We start from the raw sequence: 14,311 nt of genomic DNA on the forward strand, positions 1-14,311 counted from the left end.
ATCCAACGCGTAGTTGTTGATCACTAGTTTACTACTGCTCGATTTTGTAATTTAGGCGCAGTTTTATTGTTTCTTGGCATGCCTTTGACAGAAGGCTTTAATTCTCCCTAAGCCATCTTCAAGAGCTGAAGGCTCAACTGCAAAAGTTATGCGCAACCAATTCTTCATACCCAGGGCCACCCCTGAAAAAAGAGACTCGAGTACTATTGTCGTCAATTGGCAGCATAATCAATTAGCACATACAACTGTGGATATTTTGTGAATGAGTGTAAATGTAAAATGAGTGAGAGAATATTTACTGAATTCCTAAACCCATCCCTGCATATCATTACAATCTTAGCCATCATTCTGTCTTCTAAATCATCTATGCTCATTGCACTACAATAGCCATCACCCCTTCTATCTTATCTTAGTTTTGCCAGGCTTTGGTTAGTAGATAGCTTATTTTACTAAATATTGAACTTGCTTGGTTTTGTTGGATTAATGGGGCTCGTTGGAGTCTTTGAGTATTGAAAATTTTAGATGGGATGGAGATTGTGACTAATATTTTACCGTATTTCAAATATGTGACGAATACTGGGAGACATGAAGTTCCAGGGCTGGAATGATAACAGAGACACCCACTTAACCCTATGGCGCCATTACCATCCTAATAAGCATTTCATGTACCAAGTTTCTTGGAATACATGTTTGATGGAGATTTTCTTCCAGCTAGGATAATGTGAATTTTGAAAAGCCATGACTATGGCTCAAGTGTCTAGGAATTTTACTTTTTCAATAAACATTTGGAGACACGATTGAATATGAAGTAACTGCAATATGTCCACTCTCCTGCAACAATACAATATAAATATAGAAACTAAAAAAATCAATATATACAGACACATAGTGCAAGAAAGTGACCAATCCAACATGCATACTATTGTCTTGTAATGGCAGCATCTAGAGATTTCAAGAGGTAGGTAATCACTGTTACCTTGAAAGAGGTATCCACGATGCCACCATTAAGAATGCATTACAGAAGCTGTTTTCTAGGTCAAACGTGGATTGTGGGTTTATCTTTCGAGATGATTTTTTTATTTTTTTCAAATTTCATATTACTTTGTGAGATGATCTATTAGTAAGAGATACAAAGGGGGGTTAAAAGGGATTGATCCACATACACTTGGTAGCTGGGAAGCACGGGTGCACCTCCAGGGGCGGCGCACCTGCATCCAACATGCATGGATGTGCCGTGCGGCTGTCGACGCAGCTGCACGCGAGTCCGTCACAAATTTTTTTTTTCCCGATTCCAATTCAGCCCAATCTGGGCCAATTTGGTCCAAAATGTGCCGAAATAGCCCTGAATCGGTCCAATTCGGGCCAAAATAAGTGTTTTATAAAAAAATTAAAAAAAGTAAAAAAGCACGGCGAAACACACCATTTGACTCTAGTTTAAGGAAAAAAAAAAAAAAAACCCTAAAACTGCATCTCAAACTCTCTCATTCACTCTGTTCTCTCCGTCTCCCCTATCTCTTATTTCTAAAAATCATGGAATGGTTATATATTTAGTATTCACTTTACTAGCTACTATTACTCTTAAATTGGTATATGTTTACCATTATATGAAAAAAATATGCTTAGCAATATATAGAAAATATAAATAAATTTATATTTAATAATTTATTAATAAACGTATCCCGCCACACTCGCACCCTACTTTTTTTAAAATTGCCGAGTCGCTGCATCGCACCCACACTCGCACCCGAACCCGAATCCACATCCGTGTTTCCTAGCTTGGTAGTGAAATGTCAAAACATTGAAAGCCCCAAATATCTTAAATACCATACTAAGATTTACTTACTCTCCTTTTATTCATTTTATTTTGTTCCTTCTCATTATTTCTAGACTCCTAGTTCACCACGCCATGACTTCTAAGCCTAATGATTTTTAAATGCATGATATTAAGTACAAAGGCCTCACCCCACCAGCCTACTACCCATATTTTCTCAACTAATGCAGATGTATAAAAATTTGCAAAGCAGCCAAACAGTTTATAAGGTCCTTTTTTTTTAGAGGACTCAAGAAATTTACAATGCANTTTCTGCCTGAGGAGGTAACCCTTCATATAAATCAATTAAACTGACTACAAGTATAACTTTGATTGCTACAGTATTCTCTTTCTATTTTTCTGATCTCTTCCTCATGGAGGGTCTCTTACATTATATAGTTCCCCTTGGATCATCCTGATCCTATACTTGTTAATCATTTGAGCCCTTACTTGAGTACTCGTCCCATCAGACACCCTCTTTGGTTTTCTATAAGTTTGGTAGCCAAAGCAACACTGTTCAGGGGTTTTTTCCACATAAATGCAGCCAGAAAAGTAGCTGCAGTGCATTTAATGCGGTGGTAGCACATTTTCCTTAGATATTTTTGGGTTCCCTTCCTTCTCGTATGTTCATGAGGCACGTCCCTATCACTGGGGCTTCTATGGAGATTTCCTTCATCGTTAGAATACTCATCTGTGCGATATCTATCCTATCCGAGGAGGAATTCCTCCTCGGACCGTTTTCCACTAATTTCTTATTTATGAGACTCTGAACTAGAATTCCTCATAACTATTTATCCCTCCTCGGACCTTTCAATGTCCTCAGACAAAGCCCAAGGCCCAATATATGATTTTGGGCCCTTATCCTTACAAACTTATTACAAAAAACCTAAATGTTAGTGTTAGATATGATATTGAAAACAATTATATTTGAGAATTACTCATGTTGACGAGTAAAATGTCATTAGCTTTTTATCTATAATATAGAAAATTGAATATAGCTTTAATATTCAAACATACATAAAAAATGTGTCGATAAAAAAAAAAAAAATAGGTTAAACATTTATAATAAAAGCTTGATAAATGGGTCAGTTTGGGCTTACTACCTGTTCAATTGGTCTGATCTGGTCAAAATTGAGTTCGAGTCATAAACCTATTAGATTAAAACAGGTTAATATTGCTATTATCCATACTTGATTTTTTCTGTTCATGTGTTTGGACAGATTTAATTTTGTAAGATCTGGAAAAAGGTCATATCAAGGTAATTGAAATTCATGAGAATAACGTGCCCTTTTATATACCTAGTCATTTCTCTTTATGTAAACGTTTTATTTTTAATTATATAAAACACTATTAACAGAATAAAAAATTAATTAGAGGACCACCGCGCACCTTTAGTGCGGTGGTCACTCTACAAATATAAATCTTTATAGGGTGTGGGGGGCAAGGGCTGGGGTTCAAGTCTCCAGAAGGGAGCTTCACACACATATACATTTAGATTAGGTTATGGTAAAAATTCTATTTTGTATAAAATAATAATAATAATAATAATAATTAGAGGAATATTGAAGCCCATTTCCATTGTCTTTTTTAGAGAGCTTAAAATTATAGCGTTTGCTCCTGATGATAGCTCTTTATCATTAGACCAAGCTCATTTCCATTGTTAAAGGGCAACTTTATTACGAGTTCCTTCAAACACTATGTGTTATCATCAATTAATATTGATTTGTTTTCTCTTTATAGTAAAGAGTCCAATTGTCTATTTCATTTCAAAAAAAAAAAAAAAAAAAATTCAACATTAAGTTGGGAGTGAGGATCCAACAGACATTATTATTAAGGATACTGTGACTCTGTGATATTGGTTTTTTTTAGAAAAACATAATATTATTTATTTATAATTATTAAAAATAGTGCCATGGAGAAATTATTTTGGTGGATAGTCTCTTTTCGAAAATGTGTTTTGAAAAGTATTGAAAATTCAAATTTGTATTGGAATCGTGTTTTCAAAACACAATTTCAATGTAAAATGTGATATAATTGAAATCATGCTTTGGATTGAGTTTGAACATTGTTTATAGGCTTGGTTTGAGTTCAAGTGAAGTTTGAATGCACATTTTACTTTTGTTGTTGAACTGAGTTTAAATATTTAATACTTGAAAAAGTTTGGCCGGTTTAGTGCCCTAGTTGTAGCTGTCTTAAATTTGGAAAAATTCTAATTTTTAACCTAGAGCAAGGTGATTTGGTCTTATTTCAACCTGCTTGAGTTGGATTAGGTCAAATTCAAGTATGGGTCATTCTATTAAGTTTCTCTTCCCATTTTGATAGGAATGGTAATGGGATGAGTTGGAGTCAGATGATGGTGTCTCTTCCCCCCATCTTCTCTTCAGGTGAAAAATCTGCATGTGGGTGGAGTGGAGTATAAGTGGGTCATTCAAGCAAGTTGTTTTTGACCTTTTGCCATCCCGTGATTCCCTACATTTGCGTTCAATACATTAATATGGGCCTAGATTCCAAGGTTTAGGGATAATATCTATTATATACATTTATGTTTTTATCAACTAAAAATGTGGTCAACAGGGGTTGGTTCAGTTGGTAAGGCTCGAATGCTTCACCCAAAAGGCCTGAGTTCGAGTCCCTCTGCTAGCAGTCTTTCTTGGTGGGTGATTTATAAGTCTAATGTAAGTTCTCTCTGAGGCCTACGGCTTGCCCTATCCTTGGTGTGGGGTAGCTTCTTCTCACTTAAACTTATTTTCACTAAAAAGAAAAACTTAAAAATAAATGTATAAATTCTAATTAACTCAACCGGTAAAATCTCTAATAATTGAATAAGGTATCTAAACTTCAATCTCCCAACTACATCCAAAAAAAGAGCTATCATCGATACGCAGTGCGTAATAAACAATGCTCATATCCTAAAGTAAATCATCTCCATCTCTCATTGCTGCTCCTCCTTTCTGACTCTCCATCTTTATAACTCTTGAAAATCGATGACACCGATTTTAGAATGGCGTGTTACTGTTAGAATAGGGTGGAATGACAACTTTACTGGCATGCTTGAGGACGGCATTGTGTAGCTCATTGTGGCGTACAAGTTTGATGTTGGACTTTTTGTTGGCGAGGTTCAACGATGGAGTGAACTCTCACATGGGCCCGGTATGTCATAGGTGTAGGTGTTTTCAGGTAAAGCTTGATCGGTACAAGCGCAACACCCTCTCTGTCGTGGCGTTGATAGGTCAACCATACGCATGTAGTTTTGAGTTTCTTTTCATTACATTTTTTAGTTTTGCTTGATTTGTTTACATTGGAATGAAGTTATGTTGTTTTTGCAACATAATTTTGGAAGTATTGTAATGGGAAATGGGGTTCGGATATGGATGAATTGTGTCTATAAAAATTGTAGTCTCAAATATGAATGTGTTGCTCATAAGTTGTTTGTCAAAACAATGTTTAAATGGGATATTTTAGTGCATTTTCGCTCTCTCTGTTCGATTTTTTGAATTTGAGTTGTTTTCGTGGTAGTGGGATCTGGTTTAATTCTGCCATTCTGGGGCTATTTTCTTTGAGTTAAAGTAGCAAAGTTTTTCTGTTTGGTTGCGGAGAAAGTTTAGGAAATGAAAAGAAAGGTAATTTTCTTTATGATTTGTCAATTTTCACAACAACCAAATAGGACTTATAATTGCAAGTTTTCATCTAGTACGTTAAATTTGCAAAAAAACTATGTTGAACCATGTTTTTGGGACTCTGAAGGTGAGAGGAAATTCATACCAAAGTTGATGTACTAACTTAGTGCAGAGAACAGAGAATGGGTAGAATGAAAAGGAGAACTTATTAAATTCTTTGACAAGAAAATATGAGTAAATTTTATTAAATGATGATTTTTTTTTTAAATAATAAAATTATCACGTGCATTAGTGCCCCGTTATTGAAAGTATGTTAATGCAAGTATTGGCCAGTTATTGAAAGTAAGCAATAATCCATTAACATCTGGATCCATGTTGTCTATTACAATCGGATCAGCATTCATAAAAAATCCCTATTGCAGTGTATACGTTGTATTTATACAAGTTGATGGTTAGCTTCTTTTGTACAACCGTCAACAAGATGATCACGCTCACTTAATTCAATGGAAAATGTATTGGCCATTTTCAAACTTTCATACTAAATGCTATGAGTCTATTGAAAAAAGATAAACAGAGGATTGTATTTGCATTGTGTCATGTATTCAATGTTAATCTAATTTAATTTAATGCTTGAATTGTAACAGAGCTATCGCAGATTATCTGTCTCGCGATCTTCCATACACGTTATCGCCAGATGACGTTTTTCTCACAGTTGGCTGCATCCAAGCAATTGAAGTAACACTGATGGTCCTTGCTTGCCCGGGTGCCAACATTCTGCTTCCAAGACCATGCTTCCCATCCTATGATGCTCATGCCTTATCTAACAATCTTGAAGTCCGTTATTTTGATCTCATTTCCGAAAAGGGTTGGGAGGTTGACATTGAAGGTGTTGAAGCTCTTGCTGATGAGAATACTGTTGCCATGGTTGTCATAAACCCTGGCAATCCTTGTGGAAGTGTCTATACACACCAACATTTGAAGAAGGCATGTTGAAACTTCCTTTTTCATACATACAATTAATAAACTTAAGTAGGCAAGTTAACTCTTAACATCAATTCCAATCATAATCCACAACTATACCTCCTAATGTCATCTAACTGATTTTTCATTTGACCCAATGTCTTATCATAAGTAGAGTCAAATTTGTTCTGGGAATATCAGAATGTCTATAAGTTCATAAGAGGAATTACATAAAGTTTTTAATGGCTTAACAACAGTTAATTTTAGTATATGTTGCTAGACTCTCATGTGATATTGTTACCTTACATGTTAAAACATAATGGTGGATTTAATTGTTTGGACATTGGAGCTAATGCTTCATAGTTTGTGTAATTAGCATGAGTCATAAGTAAAACATTTTTGTAATTAGAGCGTTAATGTTAGTTTTGGCCCAACACAGTGGTGGTTGATTTTCTGAATATTAGATTGCAGAGACAGCAAGAAAGCTAGGCATTCTGGTGGTTGCAGATGAAGTTTATCACCATCTCTCTTTTGGAACTAATCCATTTGTGCCGATGGGAGTATTTGGATCAATCGTGCCTGTTATCACACTAGGGTCTATATCAAAGAGATGGCTTGTACCAGGTTGGCGACTAGGATGGCTTGTGACAAGTGATCCTAATGGCATCCTTCAAAAATCTAAGGTCATCTCTCCCCCTGCTCTCTTGTGTTAAAATTGAACATCTGCAAACACATATAGTAGAATTATAATAATGGTTCTGCATTATATTACATTTTATTGGATGAATAATAACATGACATATTTAGCATTCTCAAATCTGTTACTTTTCCTCTCAGATTGTAGAATGCATTATGGGCCGTCTCAATTTGACATCTGGTCCACCAACATTCATTCAGGTTTGTAAAATCGTAGTGAAAGAATGCAACAGTTTTTCCTCTCTCAAGCACTTTCGAACTTAATTTTTATTTTTATCCTGAATTCTTGCTGGAGCAAATTCACCTGAAAGAAAATAGAAGAATTTCATGTAATTGAAGACTAGAGAAATAACATGAAAATGCCCAATTTCTCTAAACCCAACTTTGGCTTTTATTATTTCCTTGGTGGTTTGGTTGAATAGCTCTTTGGCCTGAAGTAAAAAGTGAATCTACATCTATGTGGAAACTTCCAAGAATTTATCCTGATAATTAACGGGTGCTTGTGGGATGTGAAACTATGTGTGCTGGTAAATTAGTCACCCTGACACCTCATTGGCCCGATAGGACATGTACTAAAAATCTTACTCTAGTGGCTTGTACTCCATATCCTTAACATACTAAAAATGTGATTCCTCTGGAGTCCCTTAAGATACTGATGACCAACTTCTTGGTGTATAATCAAACTTAGGATGGTTATTCATTAATCCATTTTTGTTATATCACTTTTTCATATTTTAAATTTTTGCATATATTATTATTTTTACATACTACTTTTTATATATTTGAGTCCTAGTAGAATGACATCTTGCTTCTTTTTCAGTATGTAGCTTATGTTCTTCTAAATCTGCACATATTAATGCTCCTCTCTCACAGTTATTTTTTGATTCAAACTTTTGACATAGTAATAATGAAATACTATAATCATCCATCTGTTTTTGTCTTCTCTTGAAAATATAACAATGTTGTTTATGTATCAGGGTGCGGTTCCTCAGATCCTTGAAAAAACCGGTGAGGATTTCTTTTCAAAAGTTATTGACATCCTAAGGGAGGCTGCACATATATGTTATGATAGAATTATGGAGATCCCTTGCATCACTTGCCCAAACAAACCTGAAGGATCCATGTTTGTGATGGTAAGGAATTCAAATCTTGGACAATTTGGTGCCTTAAAATTAAGTATTGAATATCTTATTTACTAGGAATTTCATCACAGGTTAAGCTAAATCCATCATTATTGGAAGACATAATTGATGATATGGACTTCTGTCAGAAGCTGGCTAAAGAGGATTCGGTTATTGTTTTACCAGGTATGTAACAGGGCCTTTAAGATTTCTTGAGCTGGACCAAACCCAAGTCACAAGTTTAGATCTGCATTGTAAATTTCTTGAGTCCTCTTTTTTTTTTTTTTTTTTTTGTCTTTCTCCTCCAATCCTTAGCATCATGGTGAGAGGTTTAGGTTTGAGAAAAACCAAGAGACTTATGAAAAGCTTAATATATTTAGGTCTGTTTGGGCTGAGCGGAAGGTGATTTTAGATGAGCTTGATGGGGAGATTAGGAGGAATTTTGAGCATAGGGGTTGGTTACCTCTTATGGATATAAAGTACCCTCATCTGGCGGCCTTGATAAGAGAGTTCTATTCGAACCTCTCTGTCCACTCTAATGATTCCAACACTTACTACGTGATGAGTTGGATAAGATGTGAAGAGTATGCCATTACTCCTTCAATGGTGGCCTCTGCTCTTAGGGTACCTTTGGTACAATAGCTAGTCTATCCTTATTCTGTGACCCCTCCTCTTGATAACATTATGTCATATCTCACCGGTACTTCCATTAGTTGGGGTACTAATCCTCACATCACCTCCTATAAGCTTACTGAGCTTAATTACTTGTTTTTCCAGATTTCTTGTCATTCGATTTGGCCTATCTCTCATCCGCACACCATTTCTATTGAGAGATGTGTTTTTTTGTATGCTTTTGTGACTGATGCTCTTATGTGTTTTCCGTCTCTTTTCATTCATTCTTTAGTTAAGGTTCATAGGAGTAGTTCTAAGTCACATGGTCTTTTCTTCCCTGTTTTTATACATAGGATTTTGTTACATTTAGGATTAGAGGAGTTTCTTGCTTCTGAGCCTGTCCATATCATAGCTCTCACAAGTGCCACCTTCCTTAGGTAGAGAGCAACTCAGATGAAAGCTAGCTCTAAACACCCTCGAGTAGAGTCTTCCACAAGTGCTGCATCTCATCCTCCTTCTTTATAGGTGATCCCACAGCTGAGGAGTTTGTTGACCCCACTGTCATAACCGTTCAGGCGGCATATGGACAGCTTTTGGTAGATGTGCTCACGAGCTTCAGGCATTACATGCAAATTTGGCGAGTGTTCGGCGGTCTTCCCCACCACCTCCTTTTGATGATGAGCTTTGATTGCCCTTTGGCAATTCGTCACAAAAAGGGGGAGTGCATATTGATGGAGATAGGGGGAGATTTTGACTTTTTGGAGCTTTGGAGTTTTAGATTGTATCTAGATGCTTCATGATGTATTTATTTTTTTGGCTCATGATGTATTTTAGCTTGATGTATTTATTTTTATGGGTTGTATATGTTAGGGGGAGATACTTTGTTTTATGTTTTTATTTCTATTATTGTTTCTTGTTTCACATATGCTACATTGGCTATTGATTTATATTATGAGGTTATTCATGATATATGTCTTTTATTTTTCTGTTTTGTGAAATCAAGAATTTATTTTGTTTTACTTATATTTTCCCCACATGTGTTTATGTGTTTGTTGAGTGTTTTAGGAATATACAAGTTTATTCAGTCGTGCTGCTAATTTCATTGGCAACGAATAAATAGTAGTTAGGTTGAATTGTTTATTAGGCTATTTTGTAACTTTGAGCATTTCAATTTTGTTATGTGTTTTGTCATGGATTGCCAATAGGGGAGTTTGTTAGGTTCTAAGACTTTATGATCTAAATGTATTAGAACTTCAATGTGTAATGTTGACAAACCATGATCAAAACTTAGAGTCTAGATTTAGGCTGCTCAAAGTGTATTTATGTGTAAAGTTGGAATCGAATGAATTGTAGAATTTATTGGCTAAATCTGCAAGGCTCGATTGATTGAATCTCATGCAGATTGTTTTTTCTACAAAATTTTCAACTTAATCTAAGCCCATATGACATATAGAGTTTTATGTTTTGCTTTAAGCATAAAAGGAAAAAACCTAGCCACATTTTAAAGGTTGTTGATATGCTGTGTGTGTGAATCTTCTGTGAGATTAACATGTGTTTACCTTCATACACACTTAGGGTTATCAAGATCAAGATTGATGTTAAGAACTTGATGATCACTTTGGTTACTGTTTCAAGAATTTAAAGAAAACACAAGTGGGAGTACTTGTGGTTGCTGTGGATCAAGGAAAGAAGTAGTCTGTGGACTTGAAACTGTCACGTGGTTGTGGTAGTAAGTTTTCTATACGAGGTAGCAGTAGGATATTAGTGGTCTAAGTCTTATTGTAAAATTTCAATTCTTTCATAGTGGATATGTTTTACCTTAAGGATAGCTAGGTTAAATCCTCTCCAAGCTTTTTACCCGTTTGATTTTTCTAAGTTATCATATCGTTGTATTAAACAACTTGTATTTTAAGGAGTCTAAAAACGTACACTTAGCACTCGTCTTAGTGACAGCATATGAGTTCTGTTTTTATGACGGCGACGAGTTCCATTTTTTGTGACAGTAGATCAATTCCGACTGTGTGTTAGGGATGAGTTCCATCTTTGTGATGGCAGATGAGTTCTGTCTTTGTGACGGTTGATGGAAATACGTATGTACACAGTGGAAAATAACGGATCTACATCGTTCGAAATTGATAACATGCGTTAAGTAAATTTCAGAATTTGAGAACAAGAGAACGTACCTTGAAGTGGTGAATTTCAAAACTGAAGATTAAAGCACTTAGGAATACTTTTAATTTTCACTCCAATTCCACTAACGCCCAAGAAGTGTGGACTCTCAATTGGTTACAAAAGGAAAATCAAAAGAGTGACTTACACTCTCATACACACCATCTTTCAATGATGTTTTTTTTACGCACAGAAAATTCTGTACGTTTTTCCCTTTTTATCTAACTAATTATCTAATTGGGCTAGCCTTTTGGGCCTTTCCAATTGGGTTTAAGTGTGTGGCTTGAAGTGGGACCAAAATGGACTAATAAGACACTAGCTCCAATGGGTTTTGGGTTTTTCTGTCAACTCTTGACAAGTTCAAAGTTACCATTAACTATATTTAATACCACTATATAAATATAGTTGCATTCTAGGCCTTATCTATATATTATATCCCAAGACTATATTATACATGCAACCCCTTCATAAAATATTCGTAGTAATACAAAATCATTAATGTAGACTGTCACTTTGTAAATTACTACATCTTAATTCTTAAGTACTCGGTTTAATCCTTTAATGTTATTCATTATATATTTGTGAAATCCAATTCCATAAATATATACTTTAGTCTTACTAAAGTGGTTAGGCCTAACTCTCTGAATAACAAACTCATTAAACTTATCTCAAGGGAATACTTTATATCTCCGTTAAGAGACTATGAATTCCATCTTGAGAATACATGTTCCATCAACACTAAATGTGGCTACCCAACATGGGAGGGCCCAAGCTCTTTTCTCTTTTTTTTTTGAAAAATTTTAGCTGTTAATGTTTTTTTTTTTTTTTTTTGGGCCTAGGGGGGGCCTAGGCCCCTTTGCCCCTCCTGGGTCTGTCCCTGACTAAAATCTTCATATTACTAGTTAGAATTCTATAACACATTTACAAATAATAACTCGAATCATTTGCCTCCAAATAATACATGAATATACCACCTCAACATTGAAGCTAATTCCTAAGGCTAACAAACCCCAACTACCTAACCTCTAATAGAATCAATTATGATATCGTTAAACTTTGCAAGATTAAGTCACCAACCGTTTATGGCCCAAATCTCCCAATTAATATAGCACTTTAATCACCATCAATAAATTGGGAAATTATTGTGTACTTCCAGAATACCATAAATGCGTACTCCGAGAGTACCTAATAATTTTTCCAATAAATTAAGCTCCATGCTCGACGTGTAGCTAATTTATTTGTAAAACTGTTGGAGATTGGGATGAGATAAAACCTGGTAAGTAGCATAATTAATGGGAGTGGGGGAAATGCAAGTCTCAAGATAATGGGCATTTTACAAAACATGTTATACTTTTGGGAATTTAAATGAAAATCCAGCAAATTCAACATTGGTAAAATGACAAGAATGATTAAAACCATGCAGTTGTAGACGACTAAATTTCTAGTTTGAAATAAATCAAACAAGTAAAAATAGTTTCACAAATGCGAATTTGTATAGATGATTGTGTGGTACAATTCTCTGAAATTACAAAAAAGTGATCCTTTGATTCAATCTTCTTGCAAGACTTATTGATTGGAATTGTGGTGATGTGATTCTGATTTGAACACAAAATATCCTTCAATTTGGCTAAAGAATGGATCAAGGATCTTTGAAATAGAATTACAATGAATCTCTGGCTATGAGCTTATTAGAAATCCTTTGTTCTTCACGTTCTTCGTGTTCTTCGTGCGTTCTTTGTTTTCGAAGGTTTGTGGTGGAAGTTCTTTGGTGCTTTAAAGGCTTGAATTCGTAGAGCTTAGTTGATTTTATGGCTTGTTGAGGTTTCTGGAGGCTTTTGAGCTTGATTCTGGTGAACTTTGAGATCTAGGTAGATAGTTTGGATAATTCTGCTTTGAATGTTCTTCAATTTTGAGTTTGAATTTCTTGAAGTTCTTGAAGGTTTTGAGGCTTGATTCTTGTAGAGTTTCTATACTTCTGAGTACTTATGAATCTTCTCTGATGTTGCTTGTGCTCTAGATGGCTTGGTGTCTTCTCCTAAGATGTCTTGGTGTCTTGGTATGTCAAATGCCTTAGGAAGGCTTCTATTTATAGGAGTTTAGGGGGGGTAAGCGACACGTGATGGAGTCTGATTGGTAACATATGTCACATCCTAATTGGTCTGCTTATGTCATCGCTTATATGTGTTGGATTGCATGTGTCATCGCTTACACGTGTTGGACTGCTTATGTTATCGCTTACACGTGCTGATGAGTGATTGGTTTTTGCATGACACTTAGCAAATTTCTGTTTTTGAGTAGTGATAGCAAAACCTAGTAGCAGTACGTGGCATGTTGTAATTGGCTGTATTTTGTGGACTTGGTAGTATGATGTGTCAACTTGTGATAGGTCGGGAATTTTCCCTCTCTATAGCAGTACAAATCTTTCTCAAAATATTTCAACTTAAAACTACATACAATATGCTGTGAGCTATCAAAACACCATTCCAAAACTTGAAAATTCAACCTAAGGCCACATGACAACACCATTGTTAGGATTAGTGCCCATAAATCCTATTGTATGATGCTATGTATGATATTAAGTTTGACATTATTTATGACTTAATATTGTGTTTAATAAATTTGTTTTATTATTATCTGAATTAATGGTAACATGAATATTAGGACATTATCATTTAGTCCATGAGATGCATAGTATGTGATTTATGTGAAAAGTCACAGAAGATATAAATCACAAGTTCTTTGTAAACTCAAAATTATAGTTCGTAGTCGGTGATGAAATTGGGCATTTCATCTGCGAAAACTATAACATATCAGCCATGATGATTTGTCTTGATCATGGAAGTGGAGACTTCTGGTTGATGTATTAATATGTTTTAAGAGTTAAGACATATTGAACTGGACTGCTGTAAGATTTATTATTTTCCTAAGGACTGTCAAATGAATAGTAAATCTCACGACTTGTATTTGTATGAACTCTTAATTCTGAGAGAATAATGGACATGATCATGAGGTGTAGGTTGTTTTGATATATCAGGAGTGAGATCTATAGTAATGGTCAAAACCTCAGTATGTTGGATAGCCACATTTAGTGTTGATGGAACATGTATTCTCAAGATGGAATTCATAGTCTCTTAACGGAGATATAAAGTATTCCCTTGAGATAAGTTTAATGAGTTTGTTATTCAGAGAGTTAGGCCTAACCACTTTAGTAAGACTAAAGTATATATTTATGGAATTGGATTTCATAAATATATAATGAATAACATTAAAGGATTAAACCGGGTACTCAAGGATTAAGATGTAGTAATTTACAAAGTGGCAGTCTA

At 35.1% G+C, this 14,311-nt stretch overlaps 1 protein-coding gene across 1 annotated transcript in view; it reads left to right on the plus strand.

The window, feature by feature from the left end:
- The first annotated feature begins 6,066 nt into the window (after positions 1-6,066).
- Positions 6,067-14,311, plus strand: part of LOC112001692 (probable aminotransferase TAT2) — a 9,980-nt gene continuing 1,735 nt past the window's right edge. Inside the window, exons 1-5 of the mRNA XM_065771891.1 lie at positions 6,067-6,411; positions 6,852-7,070; positions 7,225-7,284; positions 8,061-8,216; positions 8,297-8,390. Of these exons, the coding sequence (XP_065627963.1) occupies positions 6,172-6,411; positions 6,852-7,070; positions 7,225-7,284; positions 8,061-8,216; positions 8,297-8,390 (769 nt within the window). The 5' untranslated portion in view covers positions 6,067-6,171. The remainder of the gene's footprint in view (positions 6,412-6,851; positions 7,071-7,224; positions 7,285-8,060; positions 8,217-8,296; positions 8,391-14,311) is intronic.

Source organism: Quercus suber, unplaced genomic scaffold, assembly GCF_002906115.3.
Source record: "Quercus suber isolate HL8 unplaced genomic scaffold, Cork oak 2.0 scaffold_50, whole genome shotgun sequence".
Classification (NCBI taxonomy): domain Eukaryota; kingdom Viridiplantae; phylum Streptophyta; class Magnoliopsida; order Fagales; family Fagaceae; genus Quercus; species Quercus suber.